The following is a 24,608-nucleotide window of genomic DNA, read 5'->3' on the forward strand; positions in this document are numbered from 1 at the left end:
TCCTCCTCCACATGAACCTTCCTCTTCTAGGAAGAGGCCTTCATGGCTTAGGGGGCTACTTGATGATGTTGAAGGACATGTTGCACCCCGAGGAACCTTTCGTGAAAGTAAGAAACCTAATAGGTATCAGGGATACCTGACCATGATGAGCATGATCATACAAAATAAGCCTTAATCATTCTCAGACGCCGTCAAGCATCAAGTATGGAAGGATGCTATGACCGAAGAATATGAGTCTATCATGAAGAATGATGTCTGGGAAGTAGTTCCCAGACCCCAAGACAAGATAGTTGTTACTTCCAAATGGCTTTACAAGATAAAGCATGCAGCAGATGGAAGTACGGGAAAGTATAAGGCTTGTTTTGTTGCTCGTGGTTTCTCCCAGAAGGAAGATATAGACTATGATGTGATATTTGCACCTGTTTCCAGATATACGACCATCCACTCGATCATAGCCCTTGTCGCTTCACAAGGATGGAACCTACATCAGATGGATGTCAAGACTGCGTTCTTACACGGCTCGATCAAAGAAGAGGTCTACGTGGAGCAACCCGAAGGATTTGAAATTTATGATCGAAAGTCTTATGTATGCAGGTTGAAGAAGGCTCTCTATGGGCTGAAGCAAGAATCCCGATCATGGTATGAGAGGATCGACAACTACTTGATGAAGCTGGGATTCACTAGGAGTGAAGTCGATCCTAACCTTTACTTTAAGGTTGAAGATGACAAGCCTCTCATACTAGTGTTGTATGTGGATGACCTCTTTCTAACAGGTGCAGACCCTCTCATTCACAAATGTAAGAGGGAGTTGGCTTTTGAATTTGAAATGAAGGACCAAGGACTTGAAGTATGGCAGAAGCCAAGGGAAATTTTCCTATCTCAAGGAAAATATGTGGTAAATATATTGGAAAGATTTGGTATGATGGACTGCAAGCCTGTGACTACCTCGAGGATCTTAACTTTTAGAAGTTATATGGTAGTGATGTCGGACCAAATTTGGGAAATGCCTTTGAGTTTCAAAAACTCATTCGCATTGATGTTCTTGGTGAACCTCCATCCAAACATATGTTTTGCAGTTAGCACTGTGAGCTCATATTTGGTTGAGCCTCACTACATTGATGCCAAGAATATTCTAAGATATCTTCATGGCACAATTACTAATGGATTGAGATACACTACTGAAAATATGAAACTGCATGATTATTCGAATGCTGATTAGGCAGGTAGTGTGGAGGATCGCTGGAGAACTTTTAGTGTTGTTTCTCTTTGGATTCTGCTTCGATATAACGAATGAGCAGGAAGCAGAAGTCGGTTGCCATAAGCACCGCCGAGACCATATACATATCTACGAGTATGATCTCGTATGAAGCTGCTTGGTTGGGGAAGCTCTTCAGTGAGCTATTTGAACACATGCCACTGTGATTCTCTGTAACAACCAGAGGTGGGATTCGATTATTGAGGAATCCCGTATTTGTCCATTACTCCAGCAGATAGACATCATCTGGGATATGGTAAGATGATGAGCAAGGAGGCTCCATCGCATTAAGATGATGTACAGGTCGATACACCTTGTCAAAGCCCCGAGGAAAGATATAATCTGTGATTTTCCCAAACGACTTGGAGTCGTTAAGAAACCCTTGTACAAGGGTCCTGCATGTTGCATACATTGAGCTCCGGGATCTCTGAGGGCTTGCGGTTCTTACTGGAGCAACATACGACCACAGGGTTACTCATCCTCCCCTGGTGGTGCACACTAGAACAAGATGACTCGCTCTCTTGTGGGACAAGATGATTCGCTCTCTTGTGGAACAGGATGATTCGCTCTCCTGTGTAGCAGGATTGATGTGTTCTCTTATGAGGCTTGGATTGATGTGTTCTCCATGGAGATTGTAGCAGGATTGATGTGTTCTCCATGGCAGCTTGGATTGATGTGTTCTCCATGGCGATTGTAGCAGGAGTGATGTGTTCTCCTGTGAGGACAGAATTGATTAGTTCTCCTGTTGAGGCATCCTACCCATGCAGTCTGGGACTCATGGGAAGTACCTCTCATCTGATCAATGAGCAGGGAAATGAAGTTAGGGACCATAGTAGTACCGATGGACACATCGTTGTATCTACCATACTCCCTACGCTAGGATGACCTCCATTAATCTGGGATAAATGATACTAGTCTGGGACCAGTGGTAGGAGTTGTACCATACTATGACACTGACTTCGGGTCAGTTGAGATTGTTCTCGGACTAGTGGTACATACTCCGAGACTAACTTCGTGTCAGTGTAGTACTGGTCTGGGAACAGTGAGAGTGGTACATACTATGACACTGACTTCGGGTTGGTTGAGACCGGTCTGGGACCAGTGGTACACTCTTTGAGATTGCGATACTGGTCTGGGACCAGTGGTAGGAGTTGTACCATACTATGATGCTGACTTTGGGTCGGTTGAGACTGGTCTGGGAGCAGTGGTACATACTCCGAGACTGACTTTGTGTTAGTGCAATACTGGTCTGGGACCAGTGAGAGTGGTACATACTATGACACTGACTTCGGGTTGGTTGAGACTGGTCTGGGACCAGTGGTAGTAGGTACACTCTCTGAGACTGCAATACTGGTCTGGGACCAGTGGTAGGAGTGGTACTTACTATGAAGCTGACTTCGGGTCGGCTGAGACTGGTCTGGGACCAGTGGTATGCACTCTGAGACTGACTTTGAGTGAGTGGAGGATGATACTGGTCTAGGACCAGTTGAGTTGTATTCACTATGACGCTGACTTCGGGTTGGTTGAGATTGGTCTGGGACTAGTGGTACATACTCTAAGACTGACTTTGAGTTAGTATGATACATCCTCGATCATTTCTTCTTCTTCATAATTCGGACAAAATCAGAGCAGAACAAAACAATGCAAGAGCAGAGCAGAATAGAGCAAAACAATACCGATGAGTATAGGGCAGAACAAGACAAAGTAGAATAGGCAGAATAGAGCAGAGCAGGGCAAGGGTCAGGCTGTATAGGGCAGTGCATTTGATGGATGAATAGTAACGACCGATAGATAGATTGTAGATGAAGTTCTCCTTGGTTGAGAGGGAGTGTTAAAATTGGCAACCAGGACAAAACTTCATGTGGGTCATATTATTCATGGCCGATAATATTTTTATTAGATTCCTCTCATCGAGAGGTGTAGGATTGATTTTAGATCATCCGATTCCGATAAGTATTCATGGAGATATGAATTTATTTTGATTATGGAATTATTATCAAGCTGACCTACAACTCATGTAGGCTAGAAGCCCAACAGTGGCATCTATTCAAACACCAACGTTGTTTATAAATATAAGAGGAATTTTCCTCATTTGCACTCACTCTCCTCATCAAATCTCTCTCTATCCACTGCGCAGAAATGGGTCTCTCTCTCACACATGTGAAGCCGGAAGCTGTTGAACCTGAAGCCACAACTGCAGAAGCAAAGATTGACCTGTGTGGCCTAGAAGATCTCCTCTTTGGAACTGTTTTGTAGGTCAATCTAGATCTCCTCTGAAAGCCACAACTTTTGGTGGTGGAATGAAGTCAATCCAACGAACAGTTTGCAAGATATCGACTGCCCTATTTTGAAGTCGGAAACTGTTGAAACTGAAGCTACAACTGCAGAAGTAAAGATTGACTTGCATGGCCTAGAATATCTCCTCATCTGAATTGCGCTGTAGGTTCATTTGAACCTCCTCTAGAAGCCACAACTTTTCGTGGTGGAATGAAGTCAATCCGATGGTCAGTTTGTGAGATATCGTCTACCCTAGTTTGATAATAAAGCCGCTAATGTTGATGTTGCTGATCTAGGGTTTGCTACTGCTGATATGAATCAGATTTATTGTACTATTTCTCTCTGCTGAATTATTGAAGGTAAAAGAAGATTTTATCAAAGGGTTTCCCCACACATTGTGGGGTTTGTCCCTAGCTAGCCGCCACATCTTGTGTCTCTTGTCATGGCTTGTTTTCTGTCGATCGTTTAATGTTCTATCTACACTTTACTTTATGTACATGTGATTGCTAATCTGTAGAATATAATAAGAAAAAGAAGTAAACTATTATAAGCATAGAACATACCATAACTTAACAGTTAGGAATCACATCAATGAGAGATTGTTGATCAAGGTATATATATGAATGAAACTAGGTTAAGTAAATCCAATATATAAGATTCGCATGGTCGTGGCAATATAGAAAATGGATGAATTTGTCATGTTATCTATCATTAGTGTAGGAAAGTACATGAAAACCAATTGTATACCCTTCATTCCATTCATGGTAAAGTGGAAAAAAAAAATAAACATTACCCACATGATGCCTCTATTGGTTAAATAACACTAAAGGAGCATCAAGCATAAGCCCATGGGGGATTTTGGACAAGTTGAAAAAATATACATATAAGAGCCAACCTTAGTCCCTAGAATATAAGAAATATATTTAGTGTTCATTAATTTCCATACAGGGTACTAAATAAGGGAAAAAAAGTAACTCAATATGTTGAAGAACTTTAAAGTATAAGGAATAATTATAAGGATAGGAAAAGGATTTTAAAGCAAATAATTACAGCAAGAGCATGTGTACAAAAAAAATATTGGGATAAGTTGGGTATGTGACAGAGGATTGTTTAAGAAGTTGAAAATGGATCAATGTAAAGTTGCTTTTGTTCCAATGCAACAGAGTGTGAAACTTCACAATGATGATGGATGAAAGGAGGTTGATAGTACAATGTATAGACAATTAGTGGGAAGCTTGAATTATCTTACTACAACTAGACCTAATATACAATACTCTGTTAGTGTGATAAGTCATTTAATAGCGAGACCTGAAGAAAGCCATTGGGAAGCAGTGAAATTTGTACAAACGTATCATGAAGGAACATTTGATTTTGGTATTAAGTATACCAATTCATTTGATGTTGAGCTAATAGGTTAATCAGATTCAGATTGGGCCGGTAAACTAGTTGATAGGATATCTACTACAGGTTATGCTTTTAGCATTAGATCCGGGATTGTTTCATGGAGTAGTAAGAAGCATACTATTGTATCATTGTCATCTACTGAGGCAAAGTATAAAGATTTGTGTGCAACAACATGTGAAGTTGTTTGGTTGAGGAGAGTTCTTCAAGATGTGGAGAAGAACAAAAGAAGGCTATAGTGATAAAATGTGATAACTAGAGCTCGATCAAGTTTGAAAATAATCCAATTTATCATGCAACAACAAAGCATGTTGATGCTTTGTTTCATTTTTTTATAGAGAAGATATAGTCTAAAGATATTTTTCTTGAATATTGTAATACTTGTGAAAATTTTTCTGACATTTTCACTAAGCCTCTTGGGAAGATGAAATTTGAATTGTTTAGAGAGATATTAGGCATGGAAATAAATGCTTTCTCCATTAAGGGGGAGACTTGGAAATAATTGAAAAAATATTCATTAGGATGTTGTGATTGTGTTTTTATTTAGGACTTAGATCATATTTTCCAGGAGCTCGTCTGATCTCCATAACTGACTGTAATAATATAAAAATATGTATTGTTTGATTGTTAAATCAATGAAGTGAAATTGTTGTTTGGAAGCCCTCAAGTCTAGCTTGTCTCACATGTGAGCTGCAAGTTCATTCATCAAATCTGTCTTCCTATTTTTATCTAGTACCTCATTAGAGTAGCCTTGGGAAGGCCCAAGATCAATCCTATAGGCTACCACTATAACAATAAGAGTATATCCAGAAACCGATAAAAAATACTAGAAATTTATGACTTATCAAGAGAGGATGGGCGAGCCTACTCTTTCATCCTTATCACAACAAACTAAGGATGTCCCCCAATGAATTTTGAAACCAAATATCGATAATTTTATTTTAGGATTGTTGTAAAATTATGATATATACTTTCAATATCGTCTTAATGTGATAGAAAACTTAATTTATTATTTATATTCATTGATAAAAGATGATCATTATTTTTGTTAAATATTAAGTTCTTTTGATTACTGAAATTCTCTTTTGTAAAGATTTTATGCATAACCAATTTTAAATTACACATTTATGATAAGAGTTGATTCATGGTCAAAATGTCAAAATTGATTATTTCATGACACTAAAGGATTTTTCTTTTGTAGGTCAATGCTTTATTCATATGGTAAAAAGAATGTACATCCTATAGAGAAAAAACTAGGTGGTCTCACCTGACTGAGTTTGTTTTCCAATGTTTGTAGTAGGTGACAAAAATAGAAAAAGGAGGTTAAGGACAACATCCATAAATGAAAGGGCCAAAGGCAGCAAAATATAGACAATACATAAAGAAACACCTAATAACATATTATTCATTCGACGTAATGGAAGTTGGGTTATCCAAGGCAGTTCCAAGAGGTGGCAGAGGGAGGAAGTTGCACTAGGCGCGCCCTTTGAAGTGCACCAGCCAAGTCTCCAACTTTTCCACTTTTTGTCCAAGGTGGCTTTGACCTCTCCAGACAACCACCATTCGCTCTCTGACCTGGCACTGAAAGTAGTGGATCATGTCCAAGGTGGCCACCAACTCAACATGCTCCTCCCTTCGAACCCATTCAGCTGACTCTACCTAATAGCGCAGAGATTGAATTAGTTCACAGTAATTCTCCAGACATCAATGTTAAACTACCTCCAGGCTGGGAGCTGCATGTCGACTAGATCCCCGGTTAGTTGTTCAACCTCAGCACAACAACCACTTCGCTAAGGTTGTTGAGACCTCCCACCTCCACAGGAAGTCTGCTTTCTACTACCACGTCCGCCACACGTTCCAACACTCGATAGTCGAGAGTGGCCAATATTCTTACCACCCTGTCGCATCTTGGGTACCACCATCGCCAAATTTTTTGAAGAATCCAACCTCGTGTGGTCCCAATGACTTGTAGAGCCTCATTTGGAAGGGGGGAGGAGCACTCATGACATGAGGAAGGTTTCATATTGAACAGTCTAGGAAAGCCAAATCCCCTAACAGTCTTCAGAGTCTGACCCACTGAAACTTGCCCAGACCTCCACACCCAAAAACTAGGTCTCCCTTCATCCACAATTCTCTACAGACGTCCACACGCTACAACCTAACTACCACCTCACCACTAATTGAGCACCCCGACGAGAACACAAGCTACTTGAGAAGGATAAGGCAGGAGAAATTCACCTCAGGTCGAAACTACCCAAGAAGCCTTGTATAGCCCACACCAAAATGTTGATGACAAATACTCTATAAAGGTATCCTCTATCTCCACCGCACACATAGAAACGCCCACGAAACCACCAGACGCGACAATTTTCGAACCAAGCACTAGAAATGAAGAATCCCTCACACAACCACCACTACCCCTAATAGCACCACCTCCAAAGCTCATATGTTGTATGTTTTTTCCTTGAGATGCCTCCAATGGACCAACTACTCGCACCTTCCAAAATCTATGGAAGACAAAAATACCAAGTTCCCCCAATTACTTGCAATTGCACTATGCATACACAATAAATCTTGGGTTGCCTTTGGAGCAAAACGATAATGAATTCACATAGCCAAGAGTTGTAGGGGAAGATCAGATGCCACCACCCGGCGTTGAAAGCCCACCTTTGACTCTTGAACTTGCTTGTAGAATACCAACCAGGAGCCCAACACAGGAATGAAATGCAAACGCAAATATCATCTTGTTGAGCCATCCCGCTCATTAAACTTTCACCACCCACATTCGCTGAGACAAGACCAAGTTTCACACGATCACATTTACAAGTGCAATTACACCTCTGGTTACACCAATTCATATAAAAGGACCAGGAGGTCAGTCCTCCGCTGGCATGCCAACTGTTAACGATCATGGGACTCGGTGGCCACGTGCTCCGAGATTCTCACCCCCATTGGGGAAGACACCGAAAGATTATTAATATTATATAATTTAAAATTTAAATATTTTTATATGGTTAAATTATTATTGTAACTAAAAAAATGTTTATATTTTTTTTCCTCTGGAAAAATCCATAAATATTTCATTAATAAGCAGAAATTACATGAGACTGTTTTTACAAAATATTGACAGTTTGTGCTGTTAATTTGCATTACCACGCAGGGTAAGCTGTCTGAGCTGTTACAGTAGCCTGTTCGTCACATATCTAGCCAAAAAATTATCAAAAATTTCAGTATGAATCTATATATATACTGCTGTCATATATAAGCGGTTCCCTTTATGCTGTTAGATGACCCGAGGTTGGGTATCCCGGGTCTATATACGGACGGTGGAAAAATCTTTGTTCCTGCTGGTCTTTGATCTCTGTAATCTCCCAAATGCCTTTGTCCATCAGCGCTGCCTCCTTGGATAATTTGTCGGCACCTTTGTTATGTTCCCTGTAGATGTGAGAGACAGTAATATTGTTAAATGCTGATTTGAGAGCAAGAGCTTCATGTAAGATAATGCTGAGAGAGTGCATGTGACATGTAGCTGTGCCATTAATCCAATTAATGATGATCTGAGAATCCCCAAATATATTGATGCTAGTGCAGTGGTGTCTCAGTGCAAAGTGAAGTAAGTGGCGAAGAGTGATGAGTTCTGCAAAGTTATTGGTACCGGCACCCAGACCGGCCTTGATTCTGAATTGATGATGCTCTGATACATTTAGGATGATGCCTCCTCCACAGCTTTGCAAGTTAGCAGCTCCATCGAAATATGCCCAAGGTATACTTTGATCGATGGGAGGGGGAGGAGTAGGTTGACGAGATGAAGGAGGAGGCGGGTCGGGAAGTTCCTTCAGGGCAGATATAATCCCGGCCTCAAGCAATGGCCAGTGTATCGGCTTGTTTTCAAATATCGCTTTGTTTCTTGTTTTCCAGATGGTCCAGTTTACAATGATGGGGAGATTGATGTTTTTCGAGCCTTTATTTTTCTTTTCCCATTCTGTCCATGCATTGATGAGGTCTGTTCCGACCCAATCACCAGAGTAATTTATGAAGGGCTTGAGGTTTTGCCAAAGATTCAGTGTTGCTCGGCATTTCAGAAATATGTGGTCTGTTGATTCCGAATCCTCCTTGCAAAGAACGCACCGAGTAGGACCATGTTGTGCCCTTTTCATGAGATGATCTCCGGTGGGGATTTTATTCCGCAATATGCACCAATTGAAAAGCTTAGATCGGGGAGATGCGGCATGTTTCCAGATACTCTGCCACCAACTAGCAATGTCCTCAGGTTTTTTGTGTGCGATAAGCTGTATGTAACCTTCCTTGGGAGTGTATATATCGTGATCTGTGTGGTTCCATACTAGTTCATCCGGGCCCTCTATTATTCGAATATGTGATTCGATCAAGGCTTCTTTGTATTCTTCCCAGGCTGCATGCCATCTTCTAGGGAGGTTTAGTTGGTGCGCGGATTTCCATGCTTGATGAAAGATGTCCGTATGGTCATGATCCGCTATCTGTGAGATAACCTTGATATTTTGAGCTGAGAGGTGTGCCACCAGATCATGTGGCAGTATATGCCTTCCACCGCTTCCCGTCCAAGGGTCAAGTCCAATCCTTGCGTTGTTCCCTTCTCTGATACGCCAAACCAGGTTATCTCTGATGAGAGGCAGCGAGTGTAATAGGGCCTTCCAGATAGATGATATGCCAGTTTTATTCCACTCTGGGAGCCTAACCCAGTCGATGATGCTGAGAGGCCAGATGTATTTATGGAAAGTGATTCTGGTCCATAAACTATGGGTCGTCAGAAGAGCCCAACCCATTTTTCCTGCTAAAGCTTTTGCAAAGATAGGGAGCTCCTTCAACCCCCATCCTCCCCATTTCTTTGGTAAGGCAATCTTGTTCCAGCCAATCCAGGCAAATATACGCTTGTCTTGGTTGCGAGCCCATAGATATCTATTGCAAAGTTGCTGTAGTTTTGCCAGAATATTCCGAGGTATCCAAGCCAGTGCCATCCAGAATACCGGAGTAGCTTCAAGTACGGATTTAATCAGGGTTAATCTCCCAGCCCTGGATAGATATCTGTAGCTCCAGCATGTTAGCCTTTTTTCTATCTTTGTTACTAGCCATACCCAATCAGCAATCTTTTGACATGTCGGCTTTAACCAATATCCCAGATATTTAAGGCCTCTGTCCAAAGGCTGGGAGGTAAAAGGAAAAGCCTGTCTAGCCACATGGGATTCGTTGGCTGAGGTTCCGACCATTGTGATAGTGGACTTCGATCTGTTCACTTCCATACCCGTAGCTTTTGAGAAGAGACTTAGGATACGAGTGAAGGAAGATGTGTCCTGTACGCTGCCATCCAATAGAATTAAGACATCATCTACAAATAGTAGATGTGTGAGGAAACATTCATCCGTGATTTTGAGGCCTCTGATAGTCCCCTCCCTTTTTGCAGTGATGATAAGCCGGCTTAGAGCTTCAATGACCAGTAGGAAGAGTAGTGGCGAGAGAGGATAGCCCTGTCGCAACCCTCTTTCAGAGTGAAAGAAGTGTGAGGCTGATCCATTGATCAAGATACTGAAGGTGGGAGAGGTGATGCAAGCCATGATCCAATTGATTAGGGCAAGGGGGAAGCCAATATGTATAAGGATCATTTTGATATATAGCCAGCTGACTCGGTCAAATGCCTTGGATAGGTCTATCTTCAGCAGAATACAATTGAGGTGTTTTGTCCAAATGGAGTGTATCGCTTCTTGGGCTGAACCAATGGCTTCATGGATCTGCCTGTTTTCCAGAAATGCAAATTGTTGTGGGGAGATATGTCTGGACAGGATAGGCTTGATCCTATTAGCAATGATCTTATAGAGAACATTGCATAGGGATGTGGGACGGAAGTCATCAAAAGAGGATGGGGTGTCTGTTTTAGGAATGAGGGCAATGAATGTGGAATTAATAGCATTGTAGAGACTACCCGAGATCCTACTTTCCTCCACCACCTTTAGTATATCTCCTCCCAGGAGATCAAAGAAGGCAATGTAGAACTCTATAGTCCAGCCATCCGGTCCTAGGCTCTTTTCCTTATGGAACCATTTGAGAGTACTTTTCAATTCTGCCATGGTGACGGGTGCTTCAAGATCTTCAGAGTCGTCCTCATCAACGAATCTAGGGAGATGTGAGGCCACATTGATGATTTCCGCCAGATTTGTACCTGCAGGGCTCTTGTATAGACCTCTGAAGTGTGTAGTACCCAGATTTGAGAGCTTGTTAAAGGAATCTGCCAGTCCCCCATCAGGAAGGGGAAGGTTCCATATGGTATTTGCCACTTTCCTTCCTTTGGCAAAGTTGTGGAAGAATCTAGTATTCTCATCTCCGGCTTTAAGCCAAGTTGCTCTACTGCGAAGTCTGATAGATTCCTCCCTACCCTTTAGAATATTATTCTTCTGGTTTTCCAGTTCCACCAGACGAGCCTTGTCTTCCTGTGTTATGAACCCCAGATTTCGCTCGTCCAGAAGGGCATTCAATTCATCTTCCACTTTATTAAGCTGCTCATCTTCTCTGGTCTTTTTCTCTTTTGCCCAGTTGATCACTATATGCTTGAGCCCAGTGAGGTTTTTAACGAATCCCCTTGCCATCGAGGATTCTCGATCAATGGGGTGTGCTCTCCAAAATTCGGTGATCAGATTTGAGAAGCTCGGGTCCTGGAGCCACAAGTGATTGAACTTAAAAGGAGCTTTTGGTTTCTGGTGCGGTCCCAGGATTTCCAAAACGATAGGGGAGTGGTCAGAGATACCCCCATTGCTTACCCACTGTTTATATGAGTGCAGCCGATGAATCAGAGGGCCCTTCAGCAAGAATCTATCCAGCCTGCGTGCCAGTGCAGCCGATCCTACCCTTCTATTTCTCCACGTAGGAAGGGGCTTCTGCATAGGGGTATCAATGAAGTCATACTGTTCCAATATTCGCCTCATGAAATCAGTGATGGGGTCAACTTGGGCCGATGAACCCCATGACTCACTGAATCCCAGGGAGAAGTTCAGGTTTCCTCCTATGATGATGTGATCGAGAGTCATTAGGTTACAGGTGAGAAGATGTCTCCAGAAATTTTCCCTCTGTTGGCAGGGTCCATATATGTTGACAATACGGAGGGAGAGACCAAGGTCAATAGAGAATATGTCTACTCCCAGGTATCCATGACCCCACCAAGAGGAGTCCAATCTGATAGTTTTGGGGTTGTATCCCAACGCCAGTCCACCCGATCTACCCATGGCATCAGTAGCTAGATTCTCCATCTGGCCCCTATTGAGGAGAGGGATCGAGTAGTAGACTCTGCAGATCCAAGGGTTTCTTGGAGGAGTATGATATCAGGCAATTCGACCTCAAAAAGTCGTTTGAGGGCTAGCTTTTTTGGGGAGCTAGCCAGGCCCCTGCAGTTGAAGGAGAGGCACTTCATGGGGGGCCATTCTTTGGGGGCTTTGTTGCTCTAAGAACCCCATCGATAGTGGCTTGGCGCCCAGCTGCCACTTCCGCGCCAGCATGCCTAATGGCTTTGTTTAGATACGATTTGCGACCCCGGGATGAAAGGAAACCAGGGCCCAGAGGGACAATACCCAACCCGGAATGGGATTCAGAAACATCCAGATGTGTGGAACGGGGTCGGAGAGAGTATGAATGGGATGGGGTCGAGCGAGATGATGATGGCGAGGGGGGCGGAGATGAAAGGGGCAATGAGGGCGGAGCAGTGGATGTCGACGGAGGGGGAGGGGGAATAATGCACTGAGCCATGGAGCATGCAATAGAATTTACATGTGCATAAGAGATATCAGATGAATTAGAGAGAAGGATAGGAGAGATACCCGACACTTGCGCGGCCGCTGCTGCTGCCCGAGCCCTAGTCAGCGGAGGCGAAGGCGGGGCTGTCTTGTGCAGGTCTGGTTTCACCGAATCACCTTGAGGTCCCGCACTGCATTGGGGTGGTCGAGGGTTGATTGGGGGGACTCCACTGGAAACTGCTGGTGTTGATTTTGGAGATCCTTCCTGACTATTGTTCAATGGACAGTCCTTGAACAGGTGACCCACTTGGTGACATCGGTTGCATCTGAAAGGGACGCCTTCGTAATCCAAAATCTGCGTTCTGCTAAATTTTCCCCATCTCAAAGTCATTTTTTCTTCTAATCCCTCCCGGGTGTCCAGGTGAACCAGGATTCTAGCCAGGATTCTTTTATTGGTCTCCTTGTAGGATCGGTCGTGATCCAAATACGTTCCCAGCGCATTCCCAATCCTAATGAAAGCTTCCTCAGTCCAGTATTGTAATGGCAGCCCCGACAATCGCACCCATAGAGGACCAGCTCCTATCTGTTCGCGCTCCGGATCAAAAAGAGGGCTCCACCGCTTCAATAGCACAGGTGCCAATTCTATGTGCCAGTACTGAGCCAGTACAGTGTCCGTGTATTCCTCTTTTGCGAAGTGGAGAGAGAACCATCCCCTCGGGAGTTCTTGTACTTCCGGCAATTCTGTGAATAGCGCACCCCAGATTTCTTTCACCCATAGTTTCAATCTTTCCGCCGAGAAGGTACGCCCCCGCACATGTCCAACCAGGACCGTTCGAGCCAGTGCCATAGTCTCCTCAAAATTGGTGGGGTCACCGAAGGATACAGTAATATCTTTTACCGTCGCTCTGATGCACTTCGATCTCTTCTTCGTGCGGGGTGCGGTCGGATGATCTACGAGTGGATTGGAGACCCCTACCGCAGGGGAGGGTTTTGTGGGCTGAGCATGGAGGGCCGGGGTGCTGAAACAACCCGAGGGCCTGATCCCTTCTTCTTGCGGGGGTTTTTCAACTGCTGCCCTAGTCTCAACCTGTGCTGTAGCTTGATCGATTCTCGGCGATGGTAGCAGATCGTAAGCCAATGTGTCTGGTGATAATGAAGATAGAAGTAGGGCAGTTCCTGGCGAGAGAGGCGGGGCTTCCAGAGCGGGTGAAGTGGGAGGTAGATCGGGCAGGGAGACCACAGGTAGAGCGTCCTGGGTGGCGGAAAACTCAACAGCTGGTGTGGACGCCTCATTAGGGTTTCTAAATATGCCTATCCCTTCAAGAGGATCCTCGGTGTAATCCACGAGATCCGTAACTCCGAGGTCCTCCATACCGGTCAACCCTCCGATAACCGCAGTCGATAACTGGCGACGAATCCAAACCCGATCCCTGTTCAGAGCTGGCCGTTCCGGTGAGGTATCCCGTGTTCCTGCGGCTCCTGCGGCTAGGGTTAACCTAGGCCCTTACGGTCGCGGAGCGTAAAACCCATCCTCCCGTTTATATATATATATATATATATATATATATATAGATTTAGATGTTGATTAGTCATTATATTTTATGTGCAATTTTGATTTTAATTTGTCATGTAGTTTAAAATTGATCCTTGATAGTTATTAAGTTAATAATGGATTAATTCAACTTTATTTTGTAGAAAACCCCTAATAAATTTAATATTAATAATATTCTTTAAGTAAATTAATTTATTTAAAAAACTTAATTTATTCATTTTTTAATTTACTTTTTAAAATGATATTTAAATGCAATACTAAAACGCATAAAGATCAAATTTAATACAGTAACTAATTGTGTAGTCCCATTTTTATAAATTTAATACAATAACTAATTGTGTAGTCCCATTTTTATCGGAATATGGGGATACAATTTCAAGCTAGAATGTGTTTGTTTTGCTTAAAATGTATTTTTGAATGGATAAATGGGTTCAACACCTTGGAAAATCATTCAGGCACAAGTTTTAAAAAAAATCTCTACCGTATTTTGTTTAAAATTAACGCGAAAGAATATCATTAAAATGGTCATTTCGTCTATAAGTTAGTCTACGCCCTAACTAATAGATTACCCAACTCTTTTTTTAACATTTTTCCTAGTCAATTTTACTTAAAATCTGGTACAAATTTCAAAAAATCATAATTTTAAGTTCTTTAATTAACCACTTGGAATCAAAAGTAAAATGTATAAATAAATATGCAACATGCAATGTATCAATCACTCAACGTTCATTCTAAATAATGTTCACTCATAGATCATGTTAGATCTCTATTTAAGATATATCTATAGTGATTTTCTAGCTAAATTTCAGAGTGGACAAATGCTGTGAAGAGCTTTGCCGGAAGACATAAGCTGATTCTTTAGCTAAATTTTAGAGTGGAAGAGTACAGTGGAGAGCTTTGCAGGAAGAGGTGCCTATCGAGATTACGACTTCGAACCACAAATCATCTTCCTCACTTGTAAGGAATTCAATCTTGCTCTTTGGCCTTTTGCAATTGAGAGTTGCCTCTTTATACTCTAGAGATTTATCAAATATATTTTGTAGTCTCTTCAAGGGTTTTAGAAGCTAAACATAGCTTTAAGGTTAGTTTTTAGGGTTTGTTCATTTTGATACGAAAACTTTTGTGTTTAGACGCCGCTGTTATAAATTGATATTATTTTTTATTAAAACTGATTGGATTTGTTCTACATGGATTTGGATTTGTTCTACTTATTGTTGGTCCTATGCGCGTAAATTTTAATGCCTTCACCTTCTTACCATTTTTGTGGGTATTTGTTAAGGTTTTTCATACTTAATATGCCGAATCCCCATTACCAACAGTGGTCCTCTTCGTTGTCGGTCGTCATAACGTGACCCTCAGTGGATCCTTCATGGCGGAATGGTATAATCTTGATATAACCTTGTGTTTTACGGTGTTCACCATCACCTGGGCTTCGATCTGTTGCACCTAGGGTTCGATCTGTTGAAGCAACAGATTGCATAAACCCTCAAGTAACTTTTGAGGAACTTGGGGTACTGGGAGGTGTGGACTATTTCCCAATCATGCCTCTTCTGTGAATTCTCTTCACAAATCATTTTACATGAAAGAAGTTTCTTTGGTCTTTCCTTTTATCACTTCACCGTCACATAACAAAACATCGGTTTCTTGTTTCAAAGGGTTCATACTTCTAAACTTGCGTCTTTAATAATCAGTCTGATTGATTCTCCTAGGGTTTTTCTTGTTTCTTGTTATACGGTGTTGGAGCTTATCATTGGCCTCACAAAGAAGGCGCTCCGCCAGTTTGAGGCGCTGCGTAAGAGAATTGTTAGACTTGTTTGAGGCGGTTGTTCCACAGATTCAGCCTGGAACTCTCCAAGCTGAGTGCACAGATGCTCCTCCGCTTCTCGAACAGTCAGAAGGCGGATCCTGCCCTCCTCCAGCTCCGCCCTCATCTCCGCCTGCTGCATTCGCCTCTCCTCCAACTGCTGCAGGAGTCGCTTGTTTATCAATCTCAATTCCCTCATCTCCTCTTCTTTCTTATCCTCCACCCTCTGAGTTACAATATTGGCCTTCGCCTTGGGCTTCTCTAAAGGGGAGGCAAAGGAGAAACCCAGCAGTCCAGGAGCCATTTGTTATGAACTACTATTCAAAACTCTCACAATCTATTTCTTATGAATGGCAAATGCAATGAAAAGTTTATTTCACACTCCGGTCCAGGTTCAACGCACATCTAGTATATAGAGAAATAAATTAGCTCTCAAAAGAATTAGTCATTTAATGGGAGGACTGATAAGTGTCCACATCCAATGAATCTATCAGTCGCTGAATGTGTGTATAGCTTATAATTTTACATAATACTGGTTTCTGTTCATAGATTGGTTACATATCCTAATTTAACCTTTTCATTGGTTACATGTTTCTATGTTGGAGCAGGTGTAAGTCTATCATAATAAAATTTATGATTAGTATGATGTCTATTTAACATTAACAGTTAGCAGGTATGTGTTTCTGTAACATCGTTTCTGATTAGCATGATTGTCTATTTAACATTAATCTATGTTTGATGTAGTTGTTTGGAGTGCTGATAAAGATGAAAAGGTGCACCCGAGATCTGTCTAAATTGGCTGAATTGCCAAAGGAGATAGAAGAGGAGATACTGTCACGGCTGCCTGTGGAATCCCTATGCAGATTAAGAAGTGTATGTAAACAATGGAATACGCTTTTTTTATCAACCAATTTCAACACTGGAAAATGGGATCACACCATTCCGTCCAAGAAGCCATGGCTACTTGTATGGGAATACGGTGAAAACTCTCGCTTTTGGGCCTATTGTTTCCTCACAAAAACTTGGAAACCCTCCTTCTCCCTGGTCTTAAGAGTGGGTAGCCAATGGTATGAACCTACATCAGTCCAAGCAGGCCTATTCCTATTAGGTTCCCTCTATTTATCACACCAGCGTCCCGCTTCCCTTACTATCTGCAATCCTCTAACACAAACGTCCATCCAACTTCCTGCCATGTCGACAATAACAACTGTTTATGCTACATGCATATTGGGAGGGGAGGGTGACCATGCAGGCACCTACAAAATTGTGGCATTGGGTGCGTTTCGTGATGAACAATTTGGAGTAGAAATCTACGATTCTTCCAAGAAGACATGGAAAATGGTGGGACATATATCCAGAGAATGGGAGCTACGACTAATAGAAACAAGGGATATTATTTTCTGTGATAGTTTGTTCTACTGTTTAGTGCCTGATAATCTGCAGCCGCAATTGTGGGGTATTCTTAGTTTCAGCATTGAAGATGATAAAATCTGTGAGACGACCATGTATACAGAGTTGCCTAGATTGGATCATCGCAAATTTGATGATCCCTTCAATGGCATGAGCAAACTCTTTACTTGTGGGTCTAGGGTTTTAGTTGCGTGCTGGAAAACCGAATCCTTGTTTTTGTCAATGGTCATTATCTGGGAACTTCAGAGGCGTGCCATGGGCTCAAAACCTAAATCCCCCTTGTGGAAGGAGATGACGAGGATGCCTGCAACCATAATCAAGCCATTTAAACGGCTACAACGTATAAGTAAGGATTCCCTTGAATGGGCGGGACTAGACGATTGTGTCTACGTTAAAGCCTATGGATGTGAGGACAAAGACACTGCTCTGAACATCGCTGTTTACAACATTACAGAAAACTCATGGACTTGCCTGCCCAGGTGTTCAATGCCACCGCGTGATGCAAGATATTCCCATCTCACGGGTTTCACGCCCAGGTTGGATATGAAGGTCATGTGAAGCCTTTCAACGGCCCAACATTTTCAAGTATCATTGTCTTTTATTTCTTGTAATTGGGTTTTCCATTACTGTCAATTTTCTATGATTTGAATGACTGCACTCTGGAAATCTGAATGATCACTGAATGAATTAATCGTGATATGCTTCAGTCCATAGAGGATTATTGTTTTGTTGATTAGGAGATATATTTGTTTTCACTCCATATTTGGATTTGTAAGTGTTCACCCATGCCCATAAAATGGGTTTAATGAAGCTTTGGTTTATCAAGTATTGGATTATAATGTTATAAAATGATTGCTGCAAAGAAGTTATTTTTGGTGACAAAAGTTAAGGGTGTGTGTGAAAGCCACCATAATATTGATGGTCAATATTTGTAAACAAATATTATGCTTAAAATTTTATATCTTTGGAATTTTTACAAATGTATTTATAATCGTTTTATGTGTAATGTATTTATAATCGTGTGATGAGATTTTTACAAATGTATTTATAATGGTTTTATATGTGTGAAAGCTATGTGATATTATTTAGTCATGATTAATACTTGTTTATTATGCTTAAATTTTTATATTTTTGGGATTTTTACAGATATATTTATAATTTTTTATGGTTTAAATGATTATATACAAAATGAAGACCTTTTTTTAGTTGTATTAATATGAAACTTAAAATTATTTTTTTTACTATTGAAGAAACAAAAATTACATGTCTTTAAACTAAGTTACCTTTTATGCTATAAAAGGTAGAATATTGATTTAGCTTAGGAATGTTGAATATTGGTTCATTTAATTGTCTTAGATTATATTATAAAATGTCGAATATTGATTTAGTTATAAAATGTCGAATATTGATTTAGTTTAGGAATGTTGAATAATGTGATGTATGAGACTTATGTTTGAAAAATTAAACTAGGTTAAAATTTTGAAATTATTATGTATTTTTGGAATTAGTAATTATTTATTACATTATAATTTTTAATAATAATTAATGATTGTTAAATTTTTTCAACAATTATATATAAAATTTATTGAAATTTATAAAATTATATTTTCTTTAATTATCTATGATGGGTACTAAAATATACATTCTATTTGTAGTAGGAAAGAAGTCACTACCAACTCAACTTTTAATGAATTACCTTATCTATTAATGAAAATACACAAAAGAAAAATGATATTCATATTAAAAGAAGTATATTGTCCAAACAAATCAAAATTATTGGAGAATTTATTATATAATATTTTTAAATTTTTTAATGCTTAAAAAATGGATTTTGGTGACCACCCTTGGTAGACGAGTGCCTTAATATTTGGGATGATGGATTCTATGTTGAGTAAGAGTGTTTTATTGGTTTCAAGTCAAGGAGGCCTTAGGGTTACTTGGATTTGTCTTCTAGGTAAAGAAGAAGCAATATGATAGTTTTTATACTTCCATGTGTAAGAGGAATGGCTTGTCAAGGTCAAATTTTACCCCTAGGAGATTTCTCACATTAAATGGTCCATACCTTGGAGGAATACTATAATAGAAAGCAATTAAATGCATGCAACAATTATCCCTAGAATAGTGAAAATCCCAATCAAGAATATATGGAAAAATTAAATAAGAATAACATCAAAAGGTGAGTACTTACATCTAACAAAGTATATCCAACCATTTACAATTTACAATAAATAAGCTCCAAGAGAAAGGCCAATATCCATACATCAAAACTCATCCATAAAGCTCTAATTCATCCTTAGAAAAAGTGTGAAAATCTTTAGAGAGAGATAAGAGATCCAAAACCAAAGTGATGATGAAATTATCTCACCGATCACTTGTATTTATACACAACTTAGGAGTTCGAGTTAGACTCGGCCTACATAATCCCCAAAAATAAAATAATGTTCTAATAATACAACTTTTGGTGACAAGCCCACCAAACTAGCTCATAAATGAAAGGATAAGTCTCTCAAGAGGTCAAATAATAATATATGCATGTCGTAGGTCCCTCTGAGATGCCTAATGAGGTCCATGGGTGCCATAATGAAGAGAAAGACCCTCAAAAGCAATGGACAACTAGGTGGCCCCTTGTCGACTATGTGAATGGTAAATAGTATTACTGGGAGAGAGCCTTAATAAAATACAATCTGATTTGACATACTAGCTGTATGGGTGAAAACCCAAAATTTACTGTATTCTAGACATGTCTGCTATAGTCAAATTCAATTGTTTTATTTACACAATAGAACTAGCTTGTTAGACTCATAAAGAGAACAAGGAACAAATGGCAAGACCTAAGATCATGGGGGCACCAAAGTATTGTCCACAATAGGGTATGTGTCTATAGTTAGGAACATAATATATGTTGTGAAAGAGGAAATAAAAATCCCAACCCACCATTTTTCTCTTAATGGTTGCTGACAATGTTAGTAGGAAAAAAATAAAAGAATAAAATATTTGGAAGGAATTAACAAGTGATTTCCACTAAAGTAAGAACAAGTTCGAGTTTCAATACAAGTATTGAATGATATGAATGTGTGGGTCCTACCTTTTCCATTTAAATTTCGGAGAGAGAAAAGGCATATAGATTCTAATAAGTTTTAGATTTGGTGATACGTAGGAAAATTGAGCCTATATCTTATACTAAACACAGAATATGATTGAATCTACTTAAAAGTGAGGAGGGACTGAGTTGAGCTCCAATGGTCGAGAGGTACTTAACCTCTTTTCGGAATGGAACCTTCCTCAAAAAAATGGAATCCTAACTATCATACTTTATCAAGAGAAATTGTGGTTGGGTGAACTCTTTTGTAGAAACATAGATAAAATATGACAACAAAACAGTTCGACTTTCATATTGAATCTAGATATTTCTCTATGGACATAACGAAAGAACAATCAGTAACATAATTATCTATACCCATACAATTTTAGATGCAACAACAAAAAAGTAGAAGCAATTTGAATGTCGTATATCATACATATCACATAAAGACTTTAAATCCAGTGAGATTAACTTGTGTTTTATGGCAAAGGCATCACCCTTGATTTTAATCAAGAAGAAAACAAATAAAAAAAACAATATCGAGTTGTTTAAACATTAGTACATCAAGGCATTTTGGCATGTGATTTATACTGCAAAATCCTCCATGGAATTCATTATAAATAAATTTCTTACATATTGTTAAATCCATCACAGTGTTCATTACGGGTAATAACCTCAAAATTTGCAGAAATTAGAGGTATGTTAGGGTTATAAATTGATGAAAAAAATCTCCCAATGGGAAACCCTCACAGGTTTTATAAGAGGGTTAAACCTTAATTACTACATCGGTGAAGCATATAGCTTCTCTCTTCTGAAAATTATACGAGTAACAATCATTGATACTGTGGGGAAAATACATCAGAGAAAGAGTTTTCCCACAAAAAAATATTTCTTCTAAAGGAAGGTTGACATAATGTTATAAATAAAAGGGAAAACTCTAGACTAAGAGTGGAAGACGCAAAAATATTCATTGTGCTTGAGAAGATCTGCAAGAAGTCGAAAGGATTGTGTAGTAGAAACTGGACTCTATCATAGGGAGATACAGTTAGAAAACAAGTCCTTTGTTCCTTGAGAACCATGAAATAACTCAGTGCATGTGATGAGTGCTAGTATGTTGGGGGTGAACACAGCTAGATTTTAACAAATAACAACAAAAAACAAAATTAATTTCCATGGACTAATGACTATGGTACCTATAACGGGGATGACCCCTCATAGTTTCACTCTGCACATTACAGGAGTTTTATCGTTAGGATGGAAGGAACCAACTAAGTTCATCAACTTCATCTATTATAAGGATAGAGGAAGACAATGAAAAAAACAACATATCACCAAATATTATGCATTAGATCATTGTGAATTACTTCCTAAGTCTAAACCAGAGGGCGTGATGATGTTTCCATCCCTATCCATGATTGGACGCCAACAAAAACTATACATATATAAATATATAAATATAGAGAGAGAGAACCCTCTAAGGAAAAATAAATTTCCCAATAACCATAGAGGAAATGAACAAAGCCTTTAAAAGAAAAAAAATATATAAATTATACCTATTGTGTTATCCAAGTGCAACTCGTCTCTGATGGAAAGTGATTCAAATGTGCAGAATGCAGTGCAAACACACTACACTCATAAAGATAAGTGAAGGTGAAGAAATCAACATAAAATTGATTTCATCCACACTCATAAGCAAAAAAATGTAAGCCAAAACCAAACGATACAAATCGAATTAAGAGATAAGAAAAACTAGAACCTTACTAGGAAGATACTAAGAGAGGTGTGCCTTGAAGACTACAGTATTTGTAGAAAGGCACAGACTAATGAGAGGTAGAAAAATAGTTGTGGAGATAACCTTGTCACCATCTGAATGGAAAAATAGTCAGTAACTATTGGAAATGGAGAGGGCGGGGCGAATCAGTATCAGAAAATCAATAACTTTTTCATTTCCATAATCAGATTCATATATGCTACTTCCGTTAAGGGAACACACGTGTACACGCAATTGTGTTTAATGCAACTAGCATATATCTAGTAAACTTATGATTCAGTGAATTCATCATATGTTGATCTTTAATCAGTGCATCAAAACTTGATTAACCATATAAACAGTAACTAGGTGCAGTAAAAACAAAACAGATCATCACACATAAGAAACACACATGAACACCATGATATAAGGTGGAAACCCAATGCGGGACAAAAACCACCCGTTGCTATCTTCCTTTTAATATAGGAAAAACATGTTTACAATCTTGTATTGGCGCAGACTCATACCAGTATGCAGGCACCCACCCGCAGAAGTCTACAACCTTCTCTCGTTTTCCAGCTACTACTGGAAGGGAGCTATAATCCCCTGGCTCTTGTACTAGCCGATATATATACTAGTATGTAGGCGTCAACCTACAGAAGGCTACAACCTTCACTCATTTTCCAACTGCTACTAGAAGGGAGCTACAACCCCCTCGCTCTTGTATAGGCCGATATGTTTACTAGTACGTAGGCGCCAACCTACTAAAGGCTCCAACCTTCACTCTACCTCCAGGGACCATGTTTCATAAATTTTCAGACTGGATACTCCCAGATCACAACACCATAATATGAAGGCCACGTTTCATCCAATTTTCATACTGGACCCATCAACAACATTGAAGCTCAAAATCAATCACCATTGCAATACAACCATTGCATTACTCAATCATCAATTTCTGAATCACCCACAACCGAATCACACAGTCACCAGAACACAGAGCAGAACCTAGAACTCTGCAACTACCACTAGGACCATTTGCAAATTCAGATATCATATTTCATAATGTATACACTACTCTGATGAGCCGAACCAATGTGTATAGGCACTTTCATCAAAGCGAACCCGCGTACAGATCTACAAATATTAGCTTAAACACTTCACAGATATTTCAGAACTTAGTCATACCCAGATCACAACATTTTTAGAATAAAACATGCGTCAGTATTCAGATCTAGTCTACCCATGATGAACCCACATAATGATAATACACTCCAATTCTTAAGATCCCGATCCATCATCCATCATCATCTAGACAGGTGCATCCTTAGTTCAACAAAGCATCACAAACCCATAACCTTCATACTGGATCTCACACTTCATCAGATATTCAATACTTGCACACTTGGCCTAATGATCTTCTCCTCATTTTATAGTTTTAGGCCTTTCTCAATAGCATGGACCAAAACCACTTAGGACCAATACCTTGGACCAAATACCTAGGGTCAATACCTTGGACCAGATGCCTTGGACCAGTACCATGTATCAAAATACCATGGACCAAATACCAAGGACCAAAAACTTAGTTTTCCAACATGTACGCACTTTCCCTCTTGTGAAAGTGTGTGTGTACGTTATACACTCCTTTTGGACTGTTAACCCATGTATATACGATTCTTTGTCAAGGTGAACCTGTGTATACCTCTCTTTTTTCATTCTTTGTAGTTTGATAATTAATTCTTTGATGTTGACCTGCTGCATTATGATTTATCATCTGAGTGAGTTTCCATCAAGGACAACACCTGTATCATAATGCCAACAATCTCCCCCTTTGGACTTGATGGCAAAAACCACACCAAGTCACTCTCCACATTTGACATCAAGGGCAAAGGGAAAACTAAGATATTATCTCCCTTTGATATACATTATGTTGTCCATACTCCCCTTGAATAGATGCTGAAATCTCTGATTGAGCTCCCTCTTTGTACATGCTAAGATGTACCAATCCGTCCATGCTCTCCCTGAATCAGTATTAGAAAATCAATAACTTTTTCATTTCCATAATCAGATTCATATACCCTACTTTCATTCAGGGAACCCATGTGTACATGCAACTGTGTTTAATGCAACTAGCGTATATCCAATAAACTTATGATTCAGTTAATTCATCATATGTTGATCTTTAATCAGTGCATTAGAACTTCATTAACCATATAAACAGTAACTAGGTGCATTAAAAATAGAACAGATCATCACACATAAGAAACACATAAGAACACCATGATATAAGGTGGAAACCCAATGCAGGACAAAAACTACCTACTGT

General features: G+C 39.9%; 1 protein-coding gene and 1 pseudogene across 4 annotated transcripts in view; one reads left to right on the plus strand and one right to left on the minus strand.

Annotated features, from left to right (window-relative positions):
• The window catches only part of LOC149253596 (F-box only protein 6-like), a 60,400-nt gene extending 41,966 nt beyond the window's left edge, over positions 1-18,434 (plus strand). For 3 of the 4 annotated variants that reach the window (XM_089459984.1, XM_089459986.1, XM_089459985.1), the window contains one exon: positions 16,785-18,434. In XM_089459984.1, coding sequence (XP_089316110.1) covers positions 16,785-18,008 — 1,224 coding nt within the window. In that variant the 3' untranslated portion in view covers positions 18,009-18,434. Of the gene's footprint in view, positions 1-15,045; positions 15,194-16,784 lie in introns of all 4 variants that reach the window. The other variant, XM_089459987.1, reaches the window with a different exon arrangement.
• Positions 15,204-16,774, minus strand: LOC149253600 (uncharacterized; annotated as a pseudogene).
• Positions 18,435-24,608: the final 6,174 nt, after the last annotated feature.

The sequence above is a fragment of the Pinus tabuliformis genome, chromosome 7 (genome assembly GCF_031772625.1).
Source record: "Pinus tabuliformis cultivar Carrire ecotype Pingquan chromosome 7, CPIR1, whole genome shotgun sequence".
Classification (NCBI taxonomy): domain Eukaryota; kingdom Viridiplantae; phylum Streptophyta; class Pinopsida; order Pinales; family Pinaceae; genus Pinus; species Pinus tabuliformis.